This window comes from Brassica napus, chromosome A6 (assembly GCF_020379485.1).
Source record: "Brassica napus cultivar Da-Ae chromosome A6, Da-Ae, whole genome shotgun sequence".
NCBI classification, from domain to species: Eukaryota; Viridiplantae; Streptophyta; class Magnoliopsida; order Brassicales; family Brassicaceae; genus Brassica; species Brassica napus.
The window spans coordinates 5,230,153-5,252,073 of record NC_063439.1 but is presented as its reverse complement, the minus strand read 5'-3'; the positions used below and the strand labels follow the sequence as shown (position 1 = coordinate 5,252,073).

The window sequence follows — 21,921 nt, the reverse complement described above, 5'->3', positions numbered from 1 at the left end:
GTTTGATTTCTCTGACCCTCCAAGAACGTTAAGGAGAAGGAGATTAAGCGGCAGACGCTGCTTGAGCTTGTGGATTACGTGGCCACTGCTAACGGGAAGTTTAGCGAGAGTGTTATCCAAGAAGCGGTTAGGATGGTGTCTGTTAACATATTCAGAACTTTGAATCCTCAGCCGCGTGAGAATAAAGTTATTGATGCGTTGGATTTGGAAGAGGAAGAGCCTTCTATGGATCCTTCTTGGCCTCACTTGCAGCTTGTCTATGAGCTTCTCTTGAGGTTTTATTGCTTTCCCCTGACACCGAGACTAAGCTGGCTAAGAAGTACATTGACCAGTCTTTCGTCACGCGGTTGCTTGATCTGTTTGATTCAGAGGATCCTCGAGAAAGAGACTGTCTCAAAACGGTTCTTCACCGTGTCTATGGTAAATTCATGGTTCACCGTCCTTTCATCAGGAAATCCATAAACAATGTCTTCTACAGGTTTGTGTTTGAGACTGAGAAACACAACGGGATTGCTGAGTTTCTTGAGATTTTGGGGAGTATCATCAACGGGTTTGCTCTGCCGCTTAAGGAAGAGCACAAAGTGTTTCTTGTTCGGGCTTTGATACCTCTCCACAAACCGAAATGCTTGCAGATGTATCACCAGCAGCTGTCTTATTGTATCACTCAGTTTGTGGAGAAAGATTGCAAACTCGCTGACACGGTTATAAGGGGACTGTTGAAGTCTTGGCCTGTGACGAATAGTTCTAAGGAAGTCATGTTTCTAAACGAGCTAGAGGAAGTGTTGGAAGCGACTCAGCCACCTGAGTTCCAACGGTGTATGGTCCCGTTGTTTCGCCGAGTTGCTAGGTGTTTGAACAGTCTCCATTTTCAGGTAACCATCTAATATGTTTCTTTCCAGTTGCGTTTTGAGGTTTGCTGGTTCTTGGATGATGAGATTGAATGTGTTATTGTCTGGTTGAGTCTTTTTCTTGCTTGATGTTGTTGTGCAGGTTGCGGAAAGAGCTTTGTTCTTATGGAACAATGATCATATCGAGAATCTAATAAAGCAGAACTGTAAAGTTTATCTTCCTATCATTTTTCCCTCCCTGCACTGGAGAGAAACACTCAGAAGCATTGGAACCAAGCTGTTCATAGCTTGACGCTGAACGTGCAGAAGATATTTAATGACAACGATCCAGAGTTCTTCAAGGAATGTCTTGCCAAGTTCAGAGAAGTGAAGTCAAAAGAAGCTGAAGTCGAAGCGAAACGCCAGGCCACATGGAAACGTTTGGAAGAGATTGGGATGCAAAAGCAAAAGAGTTCTTCTTCCTAAGGTTTGCTTTTAGTTGTAGAGAGAGAGAGAGGTTTTGGTCTTTTGTAATTTCGTTTTTTTACTACATTGGAATATTGGTTTTTCTTTTTTTTTTTTGGGTATTCTCTCCAGAAAACTTTTAGTGAGAACAAGTTTCAGTTTCCATCTTCTTTGAAGAGATGCAAAGATGTAAGATCATTTCTTGTTTTAATTTTCTTTATTTATGATCTTGTTCAGTCTGCTTAGCCTTTCAGTTTTTACAGATATGTAGAGAGCTTCAAGTCTTATAACACATGAAATTTTCATAAAGATTACATCAAATGAACAAACCAGAAGTTGCACACATAACACACACAAAGAAACTCAATTCCACTTGCTCTTCAACTTATCAACATGTTTAAACTCATATGTCAACACCAAGCTACCATCATTTCTCCTCAACTCAAAGCTCTCTACCAACAGATAACATCGGTAACTCTTCCAATACGGTCCACCGCCTTCAAACCTCTCTGATCTCTTTATGTTAGACCTTATATTAGACCAGCCAAACCTCTCCTCTTCCCATTTCATCTGCTCCAAGACCACAGAGCCAAGACCTATCTTCTCTCCTCTCGGTCCCTGAGACACTAAACCAACTGAAAAACTAATCTGAAACCACAACCCTTTTGCCTCTCTTGCAATCTCCCCTCCTCCAAGCTTAACCACTTCTATTTCCACCTCCACATCAACCACAGCTTCAAACTGTTTGTTCTCAACGTTTTCACACAAGAAAACCTCTTCAAATCTTTGGTGAAGGGTCATGCAGTAATACATAGACTTCTTCATCTGATCTTTTGCATCTCCTTCCTTAACAAACAAGAAGGGAACATACCATTTCCCAACTACAACACCGCTCTTGTCAAAATCAGGAAGCTCGTAACGAAGCTTTGCATCTACTACGTAAACGCCCTTTGCATCATCACAACCAAACCAAAGTCTTCAGAAGACAGAAAGGAACCGTCCAGCCTTTCCTCCTAAGGAACCGGGGTGGTATGCCGTCTGAAGCAACGGATGTGGCGAAGAACTTACGAGTTGATGAGCCTCTTTGATGGATCTCAAACTGTTGGTATGTGTCATAAGGATCTAGAGGCCTTGGAGTAGCGTTGGGGATGTAAGAAAAGCAAAAGCAACAAGGAGCCCTGTCTCCTTCTTTTGCACTAACACATGCTTCTCTACACATTTAAAAACAACAAAGGTTAACGGTTTTAAACTTGCATAGTCAGGCAATAGATTCATTACCCCGTGTGTTTCCCGCTTCGCCTTATAACGTAGTAAAGATTGGAGGAAGGAGGTTGATGAAGAACAGGAACGAAAGCGACCGAGTCAAGCAGGACAATCCTGTCATCTCCACCTATATTGAAACAAGAGTTCAGATACCAAAACAGAACACAAGTTTGAGCAATTAACAGAAAAGTAAACTAACTTCCTATTTGGTACTTGACGGTGACTCTTGCGTTCTGAGGAAACGGCAGACCGTTGAGATCACAGTCAAAACATTTTCCGAAGCAACACTTGGGCTGTGACTCTTCGTCTTGGATCACCAACACGCCTGAGTTTGGACCTTCTGCTTGCAACGTTAGCTCAGATGGGTTTCTCTGGTATTCAGTCAAACGCTTAGTAACATACATCTCTTCTTTTGATTCTTTGTTACCCATCAAGATCTATCTTATCTCATCGTTTATATAAACAAAGGATCACACGAACGTGCCAGGAAGTTTACTAAGCTATTGTTTATAGATATAATCTCTGACCAAATCTGAGGTTTGACTTAAACATTTGTCAGAATCTCATGTGGTTGATCTCTCCACGAAGACATAATATTTGATTTGAATGTACGAACTATAATAACAAATTTAACTGTAAACAAATCACACTGATCGATGGAAGCTAACATCATCGAAAATTCGAGACTCAAGCCAGCTTTTATAAAATAGTTTTTCATATTTTTGTTCAACATGCATAAACATTATACAAAAGTTCTACCTATCCTGATCAAACAAAATACGATAATGAATAAGAAGAAAATACATCACTGATCTAAACCATATTTGATCATTCGCCGTATTGATCCAACGGTCCACACAGAAAACAGCACCCTTGAGGTTTCTTCTTCAAGCTTCTTTACGCGTGATCCTGTGGACAACACGATACAAAAACATTAATTTATAAACGAGAAGCTTGCTCATAGATTTTGATCAAAAACTTCACCTGAAACAGTAGATTCCAAGAGCAGTAGTGATCTCATGGATGACAGATGTGGCGAAGTGCAAGTATAATGACACTGTTTTCAACCAAGACAACGTTAGTGAAGAGAAGAACAAAGAGCTAGAGCTAAGTAGAGGTTTTATTTGTTTTAGGAGCAAACCTGTGAATATACAGTAGCCAAGGAGAACCCATAACTCATCAACTAGAGGAACCCTGAAAGACACAAGTTTGCCAGTTTTATAAAGACAAAAGAAACCGATGGATGTTTCTGCAGAAGAATGTAAAGATGAATAAAGAAAGATACCCATCATTCAATCTTGCGGTTAAAGCGTTTGCAAGTGCAAAGGGAAGATAGACTAGAGACTGCATTTTTAGATTTGAAAAAAAAAAACATAACATTAAGGTTTACATTTTCCGTAACCAGTAAAGGTTGGAGAAGGTGGCGAGAAATAAGTTATCGGATTTACCAAGCACATGTTTGTTTTCAGTCCTTTCGGCTCATCACACAAGTGAGCAAGAATCATTCTTCCCTGAGAAAAATAAAAAAAACATAAAAACCTTTTGAGTTACAACTTTTTGGAATGATAGTGATTAGTGAGTAGCATTGATCAGTAACCAAGAGATCAAGACTTACCACTAGAAATCCAAATGCAAGCCCAGTTCCAAGTACAACCAAGTGAGGGTATGTTTCTATGAGATTGATTGGAGACAAGTAATCCCTGTAGAAAACAAATCCAAACAAGTTTCAACAACCAAGGAGAGAAAGATCGCGAGTCCTTTTCGGATGAGCATAAAACAAGACCTACCATATCAAAACACCTCCAAGAAGAACCACGAAAGGATACAGCTGCATCAAAGAATCAAACGGCACATTAGTTCTCTACAGTTTTAAAACGGTATATTTCTAAATCAACAGGTTTGGAGATTATTACCATAGCTAATGCTAACAGCATGCTCCCTTTTCTTGATTGAACAACTTTGTAGACATTTGACACACTGCAAAACGCAACCAGCTTAGCGAGTAGGAACTTATCAGCTTATCTTAAATCTATCACAAAGGAATACTATTTTTCATCTTTGGGAAACAAACAATGAATCATGTGACGAGAAAACTGTTCTTTATTTAAATCTTTCACCTATTTCATTACAATTGAGTATTATTGATGACAACTTACTTCCTATTGCACTTAACACATACACTGTTCAAGTTAGGAAGACTCACTTGAATGCGACTGTTGGTATAACGGCAAAAGCGATCATCATATATAGGACTGCTCTGGAAGTTTGGATCGCTATAACAGAGAACTTAAAGTTTAATCAAGAGAGCAACGGTACAAGAAAAAAATGGAGGAAAAAACAATAGAAATATATATGTTTACCATTAACAAATGGCACCCAACTAAACAATGGTATGGACTGCCCCAATTGCTGAGCCCACCATTCAGCACCTTTTACACAATAATAAAAAAAAGAAGATAAATAATGGAAGTCAAGACCAAGATCAACTATAGAAAGACATTGGTCTGAAATGAAATGCTTAAAGATAGGCCAGACATATGAACTTCAGTGAAGTTTTCAAGGGTTGCAGACAAGAAAGAAGCATACCGACAATGGCTGTGAAGAAGTGGCTGACGAATATAAGTGCAAGACCCTCTGTAGGTCCATTGATGACCGGAAGAATAAGTGTGTTGGTGAAATAGCTAGACAAGTGTTGAGTAAAAAGTCTTAGAACGGATCTTATCAATATTCTACAAGTATTAATGTGTTATGAGACATAAGCAGTGAGTTAGAAGCAGGACTTACTGCTCCCATGTAGCTCCATAGAAGGGAATAGCTGAAATAACCCAGAACCAAAAAGTATCTCTTCCACACATTGCAGTGCTTCCAAATGCCATGGCTTCAAACTGTTTTCATTGTTAAAACTTTTAACATCGATTCCAGGACAAGTACGAAGTAGTAGAAGAAAAGAAGATAAATAGGATAGTTAGGTACATACCGCACAAGCAAGTGCATCACAACCTGCCAAATAGAACACATGTCAGCAAAATCTAGAGAACCGAAGACAAAAAATCAAATAAGAAAAACAAATCACCATGATCGAAGAGCTCTCCTAAGGGGCTAGAGGAATTTGTCCTTCTTGCTTGCTTCCCATCAACCGCATCAAATGTCTAATAAAATCTCAAAAGGTGTCAGGAAAAAAAGGATATAAAACACATACACAAGCAGATAGAAACGAAAGTTAGACTTTTGAAGAAAGGAGACCTGATACAAGAATAGAAGTAAACCATGTGCGAAGTGAACCCATCGTGGAGGAGGAGAATCCAACTGTGGTGAATATATCTGAGACATGTAAAGAAAAATGTCTTTAAAGTCAAATCTATATGCTTAACGCCAACATTTTTTTCACCGACCAAAAAAAGACCAAATGCTTAACGAGACTAAAGAACAAGACATTAAATCACTCACGTAGCCTAGCAGAGAAGATGTGACTAGAAACACGAACCCCATAAGCGTTATCTGCAAACACACAAAACCCAGAAGTTTTAACTCAAAAAGTAATGACGATACCACCACATAGAGCAAATCAGAGAAACAAAAATCCCTTGTATACCATGTTTGGTCTGGATATGGTCAAAGTGCAGTAACAGCGAGAGAGAACACCACATGAAAAGACAAGCAGAGTAAACAAACAAAAGTCAGCTTTCTAATTTAACCACATCAAGTAAAACTATAACCAAAAGCAATACTTTTTAACAATACCAAATGAAAAAGAGAATTATAAACTTACGGCATCCAGAGAGGGAAGACTTTGACAAAACGAGTCCAAAAAGGTTGAAGGACGTATTTGGCAAGATAAGAGTGATCCACTCCACTGTATTTGTACCTATGAAGTGCTGCCACACCATGTGCTCCTATGTACCCCATCTTTCTCCAATCTACTGCAGACACAGAAATAAAAAAACAACATATCCTCAATTTCCAGCCAAAATACGTTAAAGCATGGATCTTTGAGGGTCTCACTCCCAATTTCCAGACTCTCTAAACGCTAAAATCAAGAAAGAACGAAACGGTGAAGACACAAGTGCTTACTACGGTTCCGTTGGTTAGTAGCAGGCAAAGTTAAAAGGACAAGCCTTTTGAGTTTCTGTGTCCGAAAGAAAGAGAGGAAAGAGAGCGGTGAGATGTCTGTCACTCACCCGAACTCTTTGGCCCTATAAGAACACGGCGAAGCAAGACAGAGAGGGGACCACTGACCAGAGAGGGCTTTTGCGTTTCCTCCGCGTTTCCCACACGCGTCTTACGATATTTCTTTCCTTTTTTTCTTGTTTTAAAAATGTCTTTCTATATATACAAACTTTAGTACCTTCACTATCTTGCTGTAATAAACATCAATGAAGTTTGATTTTTTTGCTATTATGATTTGAACTGTATAACAAAGTCTCTGCAACCATTATTAACTCTTTTTTTTTATCATCCATCTTTGGTCAGACTACATTAAATCCATCTAATTATTTTCAAAACCCTTTATTGGGCAAATGAACATACAGAGAGAGAGAGAGAGAGAGAGAGAGAGAGTTAAACAGAGACTCAATCTTGAAGGAAGAGTAACTGAGCTCGAGGAGAAACACGCGGGAACCTGAGCAGTTCCACAACCATCTCCATCCTCGCATCTTTATCTGACAAACTCGATGTTACAATGACCGTCTCCAGAACTGGTGAAGTTCCCATCAAGAATCTTATAAACTCCAACTCATTCCTTATCCCGGAAACGTCTGTCATCCTCACCGTTTCTAGCCTCGGGAGTTTGTACTCGAAGTAGTCTCTTTCGAAAAGGTCGAAACTTTCTTCTTCTAGAGGAAACAGCTGGATCGGTGAAGCCTAATAACAATCCAAAACAAAGATGATGATGATGATGGTCACATTAACAAAACTTTGAAAAGAGAGAGAGAGTTAAACATACCGAAACTTTGAGCTCTTTGAGGTTAGGAGAGTGAGTGACCAAACGAAGAAGTACAAGTACCTCATTAGCATCTTCAAAACTCACTTGGTAAAGTTCTATAGTCTTGAGATGAATGTAAGTAATCGGAAGCCTTCCCGGGTCATCTCCTACGCTCAAATACTGAAACCCAAAGTTATAAATATGTAACACTATTAGGATTGAAAGCAAAAGTGTTTTACCTTAGTGAAGTAGATATAACCAACAAGCTTCTCAAGAAGAGGCACACCACCAAGGAACTTAACAAGATTATAATCCGAACTCTGCTCAAAGTCAGCAACATCCTCATGCATATACATAGAAACCGATATCGCCACCAGCTTCGGCGTGTTCTCCAGGAAAATATCCTTGAACTCACCGTCTAGATACAAGTACATGAGATTCGGAGCCGATATGCTCAGCACCAAGCTGTCGAAGTAAGACAAAGACAAGAACTCGAGAAGCGGACATCCGGAGATCAAACTCTCAATGGCCTCGGGGGAGACTAGGATCTGGTGGAGGGTAAGAGACTTGAGAGAGGAGAAGCCGTTGAAAGACTTTGGAGGGTCGAACTCGCAGTGGCAAAGCTCCAGACGCGTGAGTTTCAGACATTGGAAGAGACAAGAAGGGACTCTGAACTCTCCTTCTCCTAGCTCGAGGACGAGCTCCTTGATCCCGTTCCTGGAGAGGAAGAGGAGCCACTGGTCGATGTCGGGGCGGCATTGCAGGAAGGAGGTGGAGAGGTGGAACTTGTGGATGGGTCCTTGGTGGAGGAGGAGGACACCGGTTATGAATCTGACGAGATTGGTCTCGACAAGGGCCCGGTCGGTTGAAGGGGAGACGCATTTCTCGTCGAAGGCGAGGTCGGTGAGTGTTGACCATTTGTATCTCCATTTGGTGGATAGGAGGCTGGTTCTGATCGCGTCTCTGATGGAGAGGTGAGTGAGGATGTTCTCGAGTATGCTCTGAGGTAGATCGCTTATGAGATCAGGAGATTCACCCATCTAAAAACCAAAACCAATGCTCATCACATCAAGCCATCAACACACAAACACACAACACACAAAAACGAAAAAGTCGTTGCATTTAACTTCAACCTAGAGGAAAGTTGCAAACTTTAAATCAAATCCGATTCAGAAGAGAATATTGAGAAGATAAAGACTCCACCTTTTGATCCACGGAACATGCATAGATTGCAATGTAACACCAAAAAACACGAAATTGATCAAACCCAGAAAGGAAAAGACGAACCTTTTTTGTCTTCTGGGTTTATTCTGGAGCGGTGGTTGGTAAAGGTCGTTGATCGGTGAAGTTCAGATAGGGGAGCACCCAAAGGATCTCAACTTTTTGCTCTCGTCATGGCTTTTACCTTTTTTTTTTTTTTTTTTTGCAATTTAAAGCAGCGTTTTAAAAAAAAAAATTGGCCTAAAGACGAAGATTGTTTTGTTAGATTCTAGATTTTGGTTTTTGGTTTATGGCTTTTGATTTTTGGTTTTTAGTTTTTGGTTTTTGATTTTTGGTTTTTGATTTTGCAGTAGATTTTGGTTTTTTGAAAAACTTGATTGGTGGTTTTGATTTTGGTTTTTGGTTTTTGGTTTTTGGTTTTTAGTTTCTGGTTTTTGCTTTTAAAAATAATAAATTTTAAATGTTATGATAGTAAAATATCTATTATTGAAAAATAAAAAATAAAATACTATCATCAAAGCATACATAATTAAAAAAATATTTTAAAAACAAAAAGTAAAATGTGTACATCCATAATTTTTTAAATAAAAATAACCATAACTATATTATATATATATATATAATATATATATATATTTATTTTATTTATTTATTTATCTATACTATTATTTGCGAAGTAAATTTTCAGAATTGAGCTCTCACGTTAAAAGTTAGGGTGGTTAATATCGTTTATACCCTTAATGAATAAAATGTATAAAAAAACAAAAAAAATGAAATTTTAAAATAGATAAATTATATAACTAAATATTAATCAAATAAAATTATTAATCATATAATTAAAAATAGAAATGAAATGTGTATGATCAGCAAGCTTCCTAAAACTCGACACTTGGATACATTATTTATGGTTTACGTTTGCTTTGCTTTATCTAAAAATTTTGACCAAAAAAATTTAGCTAAAATTAGTTAACAGAAAATAAAAGAAAAAAATCATTTTTTTGTTTTTGTACGTAGCTTTTCATAAGGAGAATCCAATAAAATAGTGATTTTGGTTTTTGAGAAGGAAAGAGTTAAAGGAAGCAAAAACCAGATTCCCTAAAAAATAGGAAATCTATTTTGTCAAAATCATGATTGGATAAAAAGTGGTTTTTGGAAAATCAAAAACCAGAAACTAGTGCAGAATCTGCAAACATATTTCGCTTCAAAGATCGCGTTACATTTACATTAATATTTTTGTGAATTAAGAAGTGTGATTGGGACTTGTATTGTAGTCTAATGACTTGTATTGGGGGTCTAATGACATGCACAAAACACATGGACTTTACAGACACATTCTGGAAGCATGGGCTTGAGGCCGATCGGTTTGTCATATTATATGAGGGGGATAGTTTCTCTAAGATTCTATTTGATTGGATCAGTTAGTATAAGTACATAAAAACTTTTCATGGATCGTTTTGCTTGGAGTCTTCACTTATAGATAATTTGGAGCTTTTCATACAAATTTTTTTTTTAAAATTATGCTTACAGACACTTCAGTACTTCACACTTGTATGAAGTAAGTGATGACTGATGAATAAGACAGTGAGAACATGAATATACTTGATATATTATGATGAATCAGTTATCTTACAATACTAAAAGTAAGATATCAAGCCCTCTAAAGGCATCCACGTCAAATTAAAAAATCAACCAATAAAAATGCTTTTGACTGCCATGTCACTACCGCTTTTGTAGACTGAAGAGAAAATGGGCTTTCGTTTGGTTTTAAAAATAGTTAACCATGACCCGTGTGAAGCCTACCTCTCTAAACCTAATCTTCTTCGACGTAGAGTCTGGCGTTTCCATTCCCTGCAATCTCCGTTTCTTCTCTGTATTTATCATCACAACCAGTCTAGATCATTAAGTTCTGTTCTTCAATCCTTTTATAGTGGTAAAACGAAACCAAACATCTGTAGCAACAATGTTCTCACCAAAGTGGAGATGATAAAGCGCAACTACTGAGATTACCAAAGATTGGAATGGCATTGACCAAGTCCTTCTCTGAAACCCTCACAGCGCTTCTGCAAAGGTTTCAACTTTCTTCTTCTTCTTACCTCTCTCTCTCAGATTAGACCCTTTCGTTTATGTGTTGTGGGTTTTTATTTTGCAGATTAGTTTACATGGAGGACAAGTGATTTCGTGGAGGAATTACCAGGGCAAGGAGCTTCTTTTCACTAGCAACAAGGTATCTTAATTGTATAGACCATAACCCCATCAAAGAAGGAAGAATAATAAAGATCTGATTTTTAACAAAATGTGAAATTGTGTACGTTCTCTTCAAACACCCAAAATCAATGCGTAGAGGGATACAGATTTGTTATCCTCAAGTAACTTTATCCTCAGATTTCTCATTGTTTGATTTGAACATTGTAATTGAGTTGTTTGTGTGTGTGTGTGTGTTTGAAGTTTGGAGATTGTGGATCACTTGATCAACATGGGTTTGCAAGGAACAAAATCTGGCTCATCGATGAGAACCCACCTCCCCTTGCCTCAAACGAGTCCTTTGGAAAATCATTTGTTGATCTTCTTCTCAAATCATCAGAAGAGGACTTAAAGCAATGGCCTCACAGGTTAGAAAGCATCATCATTTGCCTTTTATCTTCTTTCTCTTTACAGATACTAATGTATGTGTGTGTGTGTGTGTTTCCCTATGCAGTTTTAAGTTCCGTCTTAAGGTTTCACTTGCCATATATGGCGACTTAACATTGGTTTCTCGGGTTAGAAACATCAATGGCAAGCCCTTTAGCTTCTCATTCGCGTTATGCAGTCTCTTTACGCAATAGCTTGCTCAGAGTAGAGACTTCTGTCATGATAATATTCTTTTGCCAAGCCTAGAGTCTCAGAAACACAATTTCCCTAGAGTGATGGATTTTTTCAACCCAAGGTAATTAGTAGTTAATCTCATAGATACGTGCTCAAATCTTTTTTGTGTTGTCTGTTTTGATTTTTAAACACACGGATCCTAAAAAAATGATTTGAAAAACATTGTTTAGTGGGTTATGGAGATGTCCAGCAACAGAGAAACAACAACAGTTGTAAGAGAAGATTTAGAGCCAAACTCTCTAATGAAGCTTGAGATTGTTAAGAAAATGTTATATTCTATTTTTATAACATGCCTATTTACCCTGTTTTGCAGGTGATCCAGTGGGCAAAAGAGGGAGAATAACCACACGCTCTTTGTTTAAAACTTGGGTTGACCACATTGTGAAGAGTCTCCACATTTTTAAAACCGAGAAGTCTCAACTTTGATTGATAATTTTCCATACTTAAATGATAGAAAAGAATGTGCCACTGAGACATAAGATATTTCTGCAGATTTTTTTTTGTTTTTTTGAACATCAGTCTGCAGATTTTCTTGATTGCATAAAGATTATTTTCTGGTATGGTAGGTTACTTGCAGAAGAGGTTAAATTCTCATTTACTCATTGTCGCTAAAAGTAATATTGAAAGTCATTGGAAAAAAAATTTGAACACAAATCAGTAAAAAAAATATGACTGAAATTCATGTTTTCTTTTCACACTCATAGCAGCCACTTATTGCTGAAGGAATAGAGAAACAAATATGTTAGTTTATTTTCCTGAAATTTATCAGATTTTTGTTAATAATGGAAAATTATTATGTTAAATGATAATGGACGAGTGTTTGGTTTGAGATAGAAGATAAACTGAGAGAATCTGTTTAGATTCATCCTACTCTCAACCATCTCTAATTTATAGAATTTGAGGTGAATTTACGGTTTTCATTGTCTAATATGGGAGACGGAGAGTTTTTTTTTTTTGGTAAGAAAGATCTTACCGCAAAATATTCTGAATGGAAAAACATTCATTGTCAAATTAATTAATGAGGAATACGTTGAATGAATCCAAATATGGACATGGACAAAGTAATGTACTAATGTTCATGATAATAGGAAATTATTATGTTAAATGATAATGGGGGTCCTAACAAAGTAATAGCAAAATAAATTAGTATGTCTAATGCTTAGCATTTAACTTATGTTACACTGCTATTTTGGTATTATAATAAAGTACGTAATGGACACCACTTATATAATATCATCTACGTCCATAAATTTCTGACTTATATATTGATAAATCTATCTGATTTTCAGTTACCTAAGACCAATGTTATAGTGCAACGATTATCGAAAGAACATCAACAAATGAAAACTCCAAAAAAAAGGTGAACACTTAAAGAAAAAGTAAGAAAGATCTTACCGCAAAAAAAAAATGATTCATCTGCGACGATCACACAAATCTAATATCATCACTATAAAAGGAAATTTTGTATTCATGATATTAAGTAAAATCTAAGAATATTGTATTCATTCGAATATTTAAACCAACCGACTTGCACAATCATAAAGTCAACATATATAGAACATATTAAATAAAATTTATACAAATTAGTATAGTTAAAACATTTACAATTTACATATATAGAACCACATGAGGAGGAAATAAAGAGATTTCCAAATAAATCAAATAGAAAACACTAATGAAACATATTACTTTCGCTTCTATTTTTTAATTTATAAAATGATCGACAAAATGGCAGACCGCATAAAAATTAATACGGTTATGTTTTCATTAATCACATAAACACAAAGCCAAAAATATAATAGTTAAAATAGATTATCGATTAAAAAATATTTGACAAAAAATAACTAAAACCAAATATTTCAATATAAAAAAAAATGATAAACTTAAAATATATACACTTGCATAGTCTAACAAAAACATAATATAAAATAACCGGATAATAAACAAATATAACATAATGAAATTAGATAATTTAAAACAAACAAATTAAACTATTTATACTGACATAAAAAATAGAATTCAAAAAATTGATTTCACATTAAAAACTTAATCTATAACACAAGTGTAAGTGCATCATTTGAGAATTGTTTTCTTCTAATTTATTTATCTATGAGATAGTTTAGATCTTTTCAGTTAAGATGATATAAACTACCGACAAAAATAACACAAAATTTTTAAATTAATTATAAAAAATTTTAAAATATAATATAATTTCTTTTTTTGTACGGAAAAATATAATATAATATAAAATGCAATAACTCATATATACATAAAATTATAAAATTTTAAAATAAATAAACCGCGCATAGCGCGGTGAGAATCTCTAGTTGATACTAAAAGTGATCCATAACTATAAGTGAATACAAATATACAAAATACAATACAGTTATTGAATCTGTTCAATGTACAGTTTAACAAAATAATCTGATATTTTTGTTAAGTACCTTTGTCATCTATCCTCGTGCTCATCTTCACCTTCAGAATCTACAAAAGAAAAAGACAACACTGAATATCTCTTCTTGGTTTGGATGATGAAGAAAAAACATAGTCTTATCATTATAAACTAAGCTTACCGGATCTGACATCTTCACTAAGCTTGCATCTATCTTGTATTTGTTTCACAAGCATTATATACATCAAAACCCACCAATATATATGTAGTAGTAAATTGGTCCTTCAACCGGGTGCTTGTCCTTATCCAGTTCTAAAACTACTTCATAGCTGCAAATCTGCAATAAAACATGTATTATAAGGAGAGAAAAAAAACTGTAAAGGGATATTGGCTATATAGAAACCTTGTGCTCCATAGGATCCAAGACAACACGAAAAGAATGAATGAAAAGCTTGCAATTATTCCTTCAGCTCCATTATATTTAGACATTTTCCCCACTTCAATAGTCGAGTTATGTTTGATCTTTGATATCGAGTTTTATTAAGCTTATGAATGGGCAAAAAATAAAAACAGTTTTGCGTATTATTGTAGTTTGTTTTATGATCTATTGTCTGTCACTCAACAAATTTGTATAGATAAATAAATTAATGATTCGTTTCTATTCGAATAGTGATTTGCTTTTTTTTTTCTTAACTGATTTAGTTATGTTAAATGCAAACATCCTACTATATAAAAGGGACTAAATTCAAAGCTTTTGAGACTATCCACCTCAGCCAAAATATTCTCATCCAAAAAAAATTAGAAATAAATGTTATTTATAAGATAATTAACTAACATACAACTTTTGATATTTCTAAAAATTTCAAATTTGTAACTACTAATTTACTAATAGAATCATATATCTATATTGAATTATGTTCTATTTTTAATCGTTAGACTTCAAGGATAAATAAATTATTAATTTACAATATATATAGTTTATAACTTTATATTGTAGTTATAAATAAAGCAAAAATAATCGGAAAAGGTGAAGAAGCTCATCTAAAATTATGTAATTAAAATGGTAAAATGGTGAGTATGATGACGTAAATCTAAGAAAATTTGTTGTACAAATTATGGTGCTTTCTTCGTTCACTACAAAGATTTAAAATAAAATACAGATTCACATAAATAAGTCAATATTTGTTGTTTTTTTGGTAAGATGCTAAGATTATCAATTTTTGAAAGGTTACACTATTGTTTTTAAACAACTTATTACATCAAGGAAACAAAAACAATCAACAACAACTCAAAGTAAAAAAAGCCTTAAGGAAGTCTTATACAAAAGATAAAAAGAAGTAGAGAAGAGGAGAAAGAAGAACTTTCCAGGTAAGAGAGGAGACGGTCACGCATCATACGGTCGAGAAAGGCAAGGATGACTGATGAAGGTGAGGAGACAGCAGTGAACACACGAGCATTACGCTCTTTCCACAGCAGGTAGATGGCTGACTGAAAATAGAGCTTGATGACTGGAGTAGCATGCGTATCTGCGTTGACGCGAGGTTGATTGATCCAGGCTGCAACAGAGTGTAGATCAGCCCGAGGAGAAATCCAAACTTCAGCAGCAAATCCAAACTTGTGCCAATATTTGTTGTTGATAGTGTTTATATTCTTTTCTAACATTAGTATCTATATTTTTTAGTAAACTGATCCAAAGAAATTAATTTGTGGAGCTAACCAAACGAGGATTATAGTATTTACTTTGGAAAAACTAATAGGTTGAATGATAGATGGCGTGCGTGCTTTTTCATATGAAAATCTGCACATATATTAAAATCATAAGATTTGAATCATAGAGAAAATATAGTGTATATGACTGAAGTTGGTCCATTCTGAAACTAAAGATGGCTAAAATTCTTCTTTGTCAAAATGCATAGATGTGAATCTTATATGAATAGAGTTCTCCATTGCTTATAACAGTGTAATAAACTCCGTGTGTAAAGGAGAAAAAATGTTATATAAGAGAAAACAAAAATTATGATTTTTTTTCTTGTGCCTATAGGCTCTTCGCAATTTGAAGAAGAAAGAACATATTGTGTGAAAATCTTTGGCTCGGTCAAATTTTATCCAGTTGTTTATAAAACTGTTGTTATCTGATTCATGTAATTTTTCAGTGTTGATTTAAAAGCCCAAAAAACTCATCTATACTGACTTTTTGATATTTTTTTCTGTGATTTGAATTTAAAAAGAGATAAAACTTTCGATAAGTTATGTAAACTCAGAACAAGTATTTAGCTTTAGAAAGCATTTACATGTTTCAAACTTATAATATATACATATATAATGTTTAAAATTATGCATATAAAACCTGTGTAAAATGTGCCTGAATATGTTTCTCTTCTTTAATGTGTTAATCGTACTATATATAACATTATTTTAAAATTTCAAAAAGTTTATGTCACATACAAAAAAATCATCAATAAAATATATAATTCTTCATCTACAACAAGAAAAATTATAAACATATAAATTTAAATTAAGAAAAACTAATATTGGAAAAACAAGAAGTTAATGTAAAAGAAAAAACCGATAAATAATATTATAAATAAAATAAATTTATAGGACACAATCCGCGCGAAGCGCGGAAAAATCTCTAGTAATTGTATAATTATTACATGGTTATATAGTATTGAAACTTATAGTAGACAAGAAAAAGATGATGATGAATTAGAATATTTGAATCTTAATTGATTCGTCTCATTATTGTGTTTCACACTCGTTAAAGCTTTGTCAACACATGTTTGCTTGTCGGTGATTATACTACTTAAGCCTTCTTTTCTCATTTTCTTCTTTGGGTTTAAGCTTTAAAGCTATGCTATTATTTGTTAGTACTATTTTAGTTTTCTTACTATTAATCTTATGTCCAGCTTCGTACTTTCAAAGTAGTATGTAGGCCTGAGATTTTTGTCCGAACCGGACCGAACCGGTTTTTGGTTCGGTTTTCAATTCGGTTCAATTCGGTATGGTTTTGAAAATTAATTCGGTTTTCGGTTCGGTTCGGTTCGGTTTTTTGATTTTCAAAAAAAAAAAATTAAAAAAAACCGAAAATATCCGAAAATAACCGAAAATCCGAACCGAAAATAACCGAATAATCCAAAAATAACCGACTTAACAGAAATAACCGAATTTAACCGAAAATATCCGAATATTTTGAAAAAATTATACCAAAATTAACCGAAAATTTAAAAATTCGGTTATTTTCAGAAATAAAATTAGAAACCGAAATAAACCGATAACCGAACCGAACCGAACCGAAATTTCATTCGGTTTATTTCGGAATTTTTTTTTAAAACTTCGGTTAACCGAAAACTGACGGTTCGGTTCGGTTCGGTTTTGGAAAACCGAAGTCGCAGGCCTAGTAGTATGGTTTGGGTTAGGATTTAAAAAACAAGTCCATGATGTTTCGGTATATTGAAGGTCACATTGAAACAAGCAGAGGTGACGTTTCCAAGGAGAATTGAAAGCGTTGACCCCAAGATGCCAAAGTTTGACTTCCCTTTCTCTCTCTATTTCTGCTTCATCGACCTTTCCTTGTTTTTCAGAAAAAGCCCATTTCTCTATACAGCATTTATGATTTCAATAGTAGACAGATTGTATTACTCCCGCACTGGAATCTATCCAGCCGCATCTTTATTATTTAATTATAAAATAAAGTCAAATATCTCCGTATATCTAATAATTTAAAATTTATGTACATGATGGAAGTGAAAAGAACATTTTAAAGTCTTCATATCAAAGAGAGAAGAAGAGGAAGACAAAAAGAAATGATGAAGACTAAGAGTAAAGCGTTGATCATCTTCTTCACTCTAGTTCTGCTTCTAAGCATGGCCTCAAGTGTTCTTCCAAGAGAAGATGGTTTTGCTCCTCCTAAACTATCTCCCTCTTCCACTCAAGTAAGTTCGTCAATTCCCTCATGTTTTCTTCTTTCTTCTTTTTTTTTTTTTTGGGTAAAAGCATAATTTATAGAAAAAATAATTTAAAACAATTTCTTCTTCTTCTTCTTCTTCTTCTTCTTCTTCTTCTTCTTCTTCCTCCTAAAATCAGAAGTCAAGATCTTTTTGATATCTAAAATTCATTGACTGTATAAATGAATAGATTCGAGTAGTTTTACTTCTTTGTCTTTTTGTTCGGAACTAGGAGAAAGAAAGAAGTAGAAAAGGTGATGGAGATGGAGTAGATCAGTGCAAGAGTTCGGACAGTGAAGAAGAATGTCTTGTTAAGAAAACCGTAGCTGCTCACACCGATTACATCTATACACAAGACTTAAAGTCATCTCCTTGAAACAAGAACAAGAACTCTGTCTTTTATATAGTACAAGCTATAAGCATAAGCAAACTCTCCTTGACCATTTGCTCATGACTTCATCATGTTCTTTGTTATTTTATTCTAATCTTTGTTTGATTTCTGTTAATGTCAACTTATATTTATCCTTCAATACCAACTCTATATATTTTAATATTTGTGAATTTTAATTTGTCAAGACAACATCAAGTTTAATCTTGGGTCTCCTAATATCCAACTGCCGTCAAGGCGGAATGCAACTATTTCATCTTCAAATCATCACTCTTTTTCTCTCCCTCCTAATTATTCATTTGAGCAAGTGCAATAATTAGTGAGGTAAGAGCATGATTATTGGAAGGTTTTTAGAGTGGGTTCTTAGCGGAATATAATAACTCGTCTCTTAACTTTTAACTAAAAAAATTAAGAACCGTCTCTTAAAACTTTTATTTAAAAGCCGGTTCTTAGTTTTTTTTAGTTAAAAGTTTAGAGACGAGTTCTTATATTCTGCTAAGAACCTCATCTTAAAAATTCATGAATAATCATGCTCTAATATTTTGAGCTGCTGACGGTTTTGGGTTCCGTTCTTTATAAGATATTTGTCACTAAACTAGGCTTTGTTAATTATTTGTTTCTCATGCAATTTAATATAAAATATTTTAGCAAAAAAAAAAACACATCAAGTTTAATTGGGCTAGATGACCAACAAAAAAAGTTTAAGTGGCCTGTTTGGAACAGAATTAACTGGGTTTATAGCCTTGCGTGACAGGCTCAAATGCAGGCTTTATTGTTTATGAAAAAAAAACATGCAATATGTTAAAAAGGATGAGAAGATACAAGTATGGCTACATTACTAAACTATGATGTTGAACTATGAATGAAAGTCGGTGTTACTACATTAGGCATGTGGGGACAATACTAAACTATGATGTTTAATTATGAATGAAAGACTGTGTTACAAAAAAAAGTACGTTATGCATGTAGAAGAGATGGTGACTGATCTTACAATAAATTATGTTTAGAGATAGTCTAGAGTACACGCAGGGCAAGCCCGATCACCACCTCATGTGTACTGTAGACTCTAGACTATCTCCTAACATATTTAAAATGCATTTCATGAATAGTTTATTTATTGTAATATTGGAATTAGTTCATTTGCTAATTAGTTTTCTTAATAATAAATGAACTAATTCCAATATTACAATAAATCAACTGTTCATGGAAATGCATTTTAATTATGTTAGGGGAGATGATATTCTTTATAACAATGCTTTGGTTTTAAATTCCAATATTACAATATTCTTTATAAGTTAGTCTCCAATTTGTTTTATATACCGTTTTTGCAGTGGCACTATCACCAGGAGCCTCCACCTCCCTTTGTCTTATTTCATTTCAACAACCATCCATTACTTTGAAATAGTGATCTTATTGTCGACATATTTTTACACAAGAAGAAATCTTATATATAATACACACATGCAAAAAAATGAAATCCAATCCAAAATGGATCCTTTTAGGGATAAAAACTACATTTTGTCTCTCATCTCTATCAAGAAAAAACTGTTACTTATAAGAATGCTATTTTTGATTTTATTAACTGGTAACAACATTTACTCCCAACAAAAACCTAGTAACAACAATATTAGGCATATATTATTGTTTTGTTCTCTTAAAGTGGTTATCTTAATTCGTCATGAATCCTTAAATGATATTTTATATTCTATTATCTACAATGAGTAATACATTTATACTTTACGAATACCAATAATCTACAATTTTAATATTAACAAATAGTTTGCTAGACTTTGATAGATTTCTTTTGGAAATACGTTTTTCATTATATTGCATGATATATTATTGTTTTAAAAATATATAAGCATATCAATGTTTAAATTTTCTACTTCTGGACCAACTATATATAGACTGAAGTTTATTTCTACTCTTGGCATAATTATCTTTAGCTGTAGAAGATGAATAATTCCATATCCAGCCTATGAAACCCAGATAATTTTACGTAACGCATAACAATACGTTAATTTATTTTCAATAGTGTTTATGATGTACATCTCTTCATTTGATTTTGATGTGTCTTGATTCAGAAAAATATCTATGCATCACACGAAAAATTCGAAGAAACAATTTTTAGGTGGGTTTGTTAAACTCGAATTAGCAAGGCATATATAAATAGCTAAATATATAATACAGTACGTAATAATAAAAGGGGCTAATGATTAAATGGTTGATTAAAATTATAAAAAGAGGTCCACCACTTCTAGCAATCAAATGCTTCTTATATCTTTGTTTGCCATGAATAATTTCATTGATGATGCAAGTCTATTTATGCGGCGAACTGCAAATTGTAAGACGTTGTATATATCGTCATAAATAGCAATAGGTTTAATATTTGGATAATTGAAATCATTTTCGTAGTTTATTACTCTATATGTATCATTTTAAATGGTGTTTAAGGTTTTTACACAATTATTAAAAAAATTAAAATTTTATGCAAATTATTTTGGTTATAGAAAAATAACATTAAATAAAACAAGTTCAACCAACAAAAACTTAAGTATTTTATAATTGGTCATAAATTTCAAATGACATTAAATTTTATCTTAAATAGTGAGAATATCAATTATTATAAAATAATATAAATATTTTTAAACACCAACAAACTTACAGTATTTTATAATTGGTCACAAATTTCAAATGACATTAAATTTTATCTTAAATAGTGAGAATATCAATTATTATGAAATAATATAAATATTTTTAAACACCACTTAAAATGATACGAGTGTCACTTTAGCATTAAGTGTCGTTCTATAATTTTAATGCAATTTTTACTTATTTTTAGCTCAATATTAATTGTAAAATGCATTGATCTTATAAATAAATGTATTTTTCTAAAATTCTATTGATTAAATAGATGGCATTAATAAAACATAAATGTGTTTTAATAAATTTTTTAATATGTTTGAAAAATGTCCGAGTAATACTTTTTGTGAAATTGAGGAAGTATGGTTTAAAACTACACACAGTTTAGCAACACTACCAACAAATTTATTATTAACTTAAGGCACACATTTGTATAAAAATTAATTAAAATTACGGAAATAAATAAAAAGAATATATTTGTAGGCTGAATTTAATTTATGTCGTAAATCTAAATATTTCGGAGTTAACATCATTGTATTTTTTGACCTGGTTTGTATGTCCCGAAAAATATCAGATTAGCGCTAATGACTTTTTCTACTTGAAATTTGGACACAGCCTGCCGGAAAGTCTGCCGAAAGCATCCAGTGATCACTTTATGTTAATTCACCAGCTTCTCCGTATTAGATCCAAAGATCTCTCAAGATAATCACCAGAAATCTAATAGCAGCTGCGCTTTAAACCATGCATCTGTCGGGTAAGATCCTAAACTGTGGTCCATCCGCTTACCACTGGACTACTAACGTGTGGTTAACACCATTGTATTTTAAATTCTAAAATATTTAAAGGGGTTAATATTATTTTCCCATACTTTTGTATCGGATATCTATAATATGAAACTCGCTTTATGTTTGAGAATACTATGGTCTATGGATACCGTACGCGCCTGATTGTCAATAATATCTTAAGTAACCCAAGTTGGCTTAAAAAAGGGGATA

At 33.8% G+C, this 21,921-nt stretch overlaps 4 protein-coding genes, 2 long non-coding RNA genes and 1 pseudogene across 9 annotated transcripts; 4 read left to right on the top strand and 3 right to left on the bottom strand.

The window, feature by feature from the left end:
• The first annotated feature begins 15 nt into the window (after positions 1 to 15).
• LOC106376266 lies at positions 16 to 1,499 on the top strand (annotated as a pseudogene).
• On the bottom strand, positions 1,500 to 3,076 carry LOC106376269. Its single transcript, XM_048782243.1, is given in 5 exon segments — positions 1,500 to 2,252; positions 2,255 to 2,280; positions 2,283 to 2,503; positions 2,571 to 2,682; positions 2,755 to 3,076. Coding segments are annotated over 5 exon segments (1,188 nt in total). The 5' UTR covers positions 2,987 to 3,076; the 3' UTR covers positions 1,500 to 1,655.
• A 153-nt stretch (positions 3,077 to 3,229) lies between these two features.
• Positions 3,230 to 6,770, bottom strand: LOC106376268 (choline/ethanolaminephosphotransferase 1). Of its 3 annotated transcripts, none has more exons than XM_013816336.3 (19): positions 6,627 to 6,770; positions 6,325 to 6,475; positions 6,148 to 6,157; positions 6,003 to 6,053; positions 5,799 to 5,876; positions 5,629 to 5,704; positions 5,533 to 5,555; positions 5,340 to 5,440; positions 5,142 to 5,236; positions 4,916 to 4,984; positions 4,759 to 4,828; positions 4,469 to 4,532; positions 4,343 to 4,383; positions 4,171 to 4,255; positions 4,004 to 4,066; positions 3,841 to 3,899; positions 3,697 to 3,749; positions 3,540 to 3,612; positions 3,230 to 3,464 (listed from the first exon to the last, which is right to left on the bottom strand). In XM_013816336.3, the coding sequence occupies exons 2-19, from the start codon at positions 6,459 to 6,461 to the stop codon at positions 3,443 to 3,445; spliced, it is 1,170 nt and encodes a 389-aa protein (XP_013671790.2). In that variant the 5' UTR covers positions 6,462 to 6,475; positions 6,627 to 6,770; the 3' UTR covers positions 3,230 to 3,442. The 3 variants fall into 3 exon arrangements, with proteins under 3 accessions (XP_013671790.2, XP_048638202.1, XP_048638201.1); XM_048782245.1 differs by having other exon boundaries at positions 6,325 to 6,472; positions 6,627 to 6,758; XM_048782244.1 differs by having other exon boundaries at positions 6,325 to 6,478; positions 6,627 to 6,727.
• A 155-nt stretch (positions 6,771 to 6,925) lies between these two features.
• On the bottom strand, positions 6,926 to 8,908 carry LOC106376267 (F-box/FBD/LRR-repeat protein At1g13570). 2 transcript variants are annotated; one of them, XM_013816335.3, is made up of 4 exons: positions 8,764 to 8,908; positions 7,716 to 8,516; positions 7,498 to 7,656; positions 6,926 to 7,415 (listed from the first exon to the last, which is right to left on the bottom strand). In XM_013816335.3, the coding sequence occupies exons 2-4, from the start codon at positions 8,514 to 8,516 to the stop codon at positions 7,125 to 7,127; spliced, it is 1,251 nt and encodes a 416-aa protein (XP_013671789.2). In that variant the 5' UTR covers positions 8,764 to 8,908; the 3' UTR covers positions 6,926 to 7,124. The 2 variants fall into 2 exon arrangements, with proteins under 2 accessions (XP_013671789.2, XP_022576425.2); XM_022720704.2 differs by lacking the exon at positions 8,764 to 8,908 and adding an exon at positions 8,610 to 8,632.
• Positions 8,909 to 10,090: 1,182 nt separating this feature from the next.
• On the top strand, positions 10,091 to 11,334 carry LOC125610196. The gene is made up of 3 exons (XR_007340225.1): positions 10,091 to 10,765; positions 10,847 to 10,921; positions 11,143 to 11,334. It is a non-coding gene; the product is annotated as an uncharacterized LOC125610196 (long non-coding RNA).
• A 74-nt stretch (positions 11,335 to 11,408) lies between these two features.
• Positions 11,409 to 12,119, top strand: LOC125610197. The gene is made up of 2 exons (XR_007340226.1): positions 11,409 to 11,620; positions 11,873 to 12,119. It is a non-coding gene; the product is annotated as an uncharacterized LOC125610197 (long non-coding RNA).
• Positions 12,120 to 17,662: 5,543 nt separating this feature from the next.
• LOC106374539 (phytosulfokines 1) lies at positions 17,663 to 18,448 on the top strand. The gene is made up of 2 exons (XM_013814542.3): positions 17,663 to 17,883; positions 18,128 to 18,448. The coding sequence occupies exons 1-2, from the start codon at positions 17,755 to 17,757 to the stop codon at positions 18,269 to 18,271; spliced, it is 273 nt and encodes a 90-aa protein (XP_013669996.2). The 5' UTR covers positions 17,663 to 17,754; the 3' UTR covers positions 18,272 to 18,448.
• The last annotated feature ends 3,473 nt before the right edge of the window (positions 18,449 to 21,921 follow it).

Coding starts and splice junctions, on each gene's coding strand:
- LOC106376267 (XM_013816335.3), bottom strand. CDS start 8,516: ATGGGTGAATCTCCTGATCTCATAAGCGATCTACCTCAGAGCATACTC. Junction 7,657..7,715: donor GTTATATCTACTTCACTAAG/GTAAAACACTTT, acceptor TTTGGGTTTCAG/TATTTGAGCGTAGGAGATGA. Junction 7,416..7,497: donor TCAAAGAGCTCAAAGTTTCG/GTATGTTTAACT, acceptor GATTGTTATTAG/GCTTCACCGATCCAGCTGTT.
- LOC106376268 (XM_013816336.3), bottom strand. CDS start 6,461: ATGGGGTACATAGGAGCACATGGTGTGGCAGCACTTCATAGGTACAAA. Junction 3,900..4,003: donor TGAAAACAAACATGTGCTTG/GTAAATCCGATA, acceptor CTAAAAATGCAG/TCTCTAGTCTATCTTCCCTT. Junction 3,613..3,696: donor TGGCTACTGTATATTCACAG/GTTTGCTCCTAA, acceptor GGTTGAAAACAG/TGTCATTATACTTGCACTTC.
- LOC106374539 (XM_013814542.3), top strand. CDS start 17,755: ATGATGAAGACTAAGAGTAAAGCGTTGATCATCTTCTTCACTCTAGTT. Junction 17,884..18,127: donor TATCTCCCTCTTCCACTCAA/GTAAGTTCGTCA, acceptor GTTCGGAACTAG/GAGAAAGAAAGAAGTAGAAA.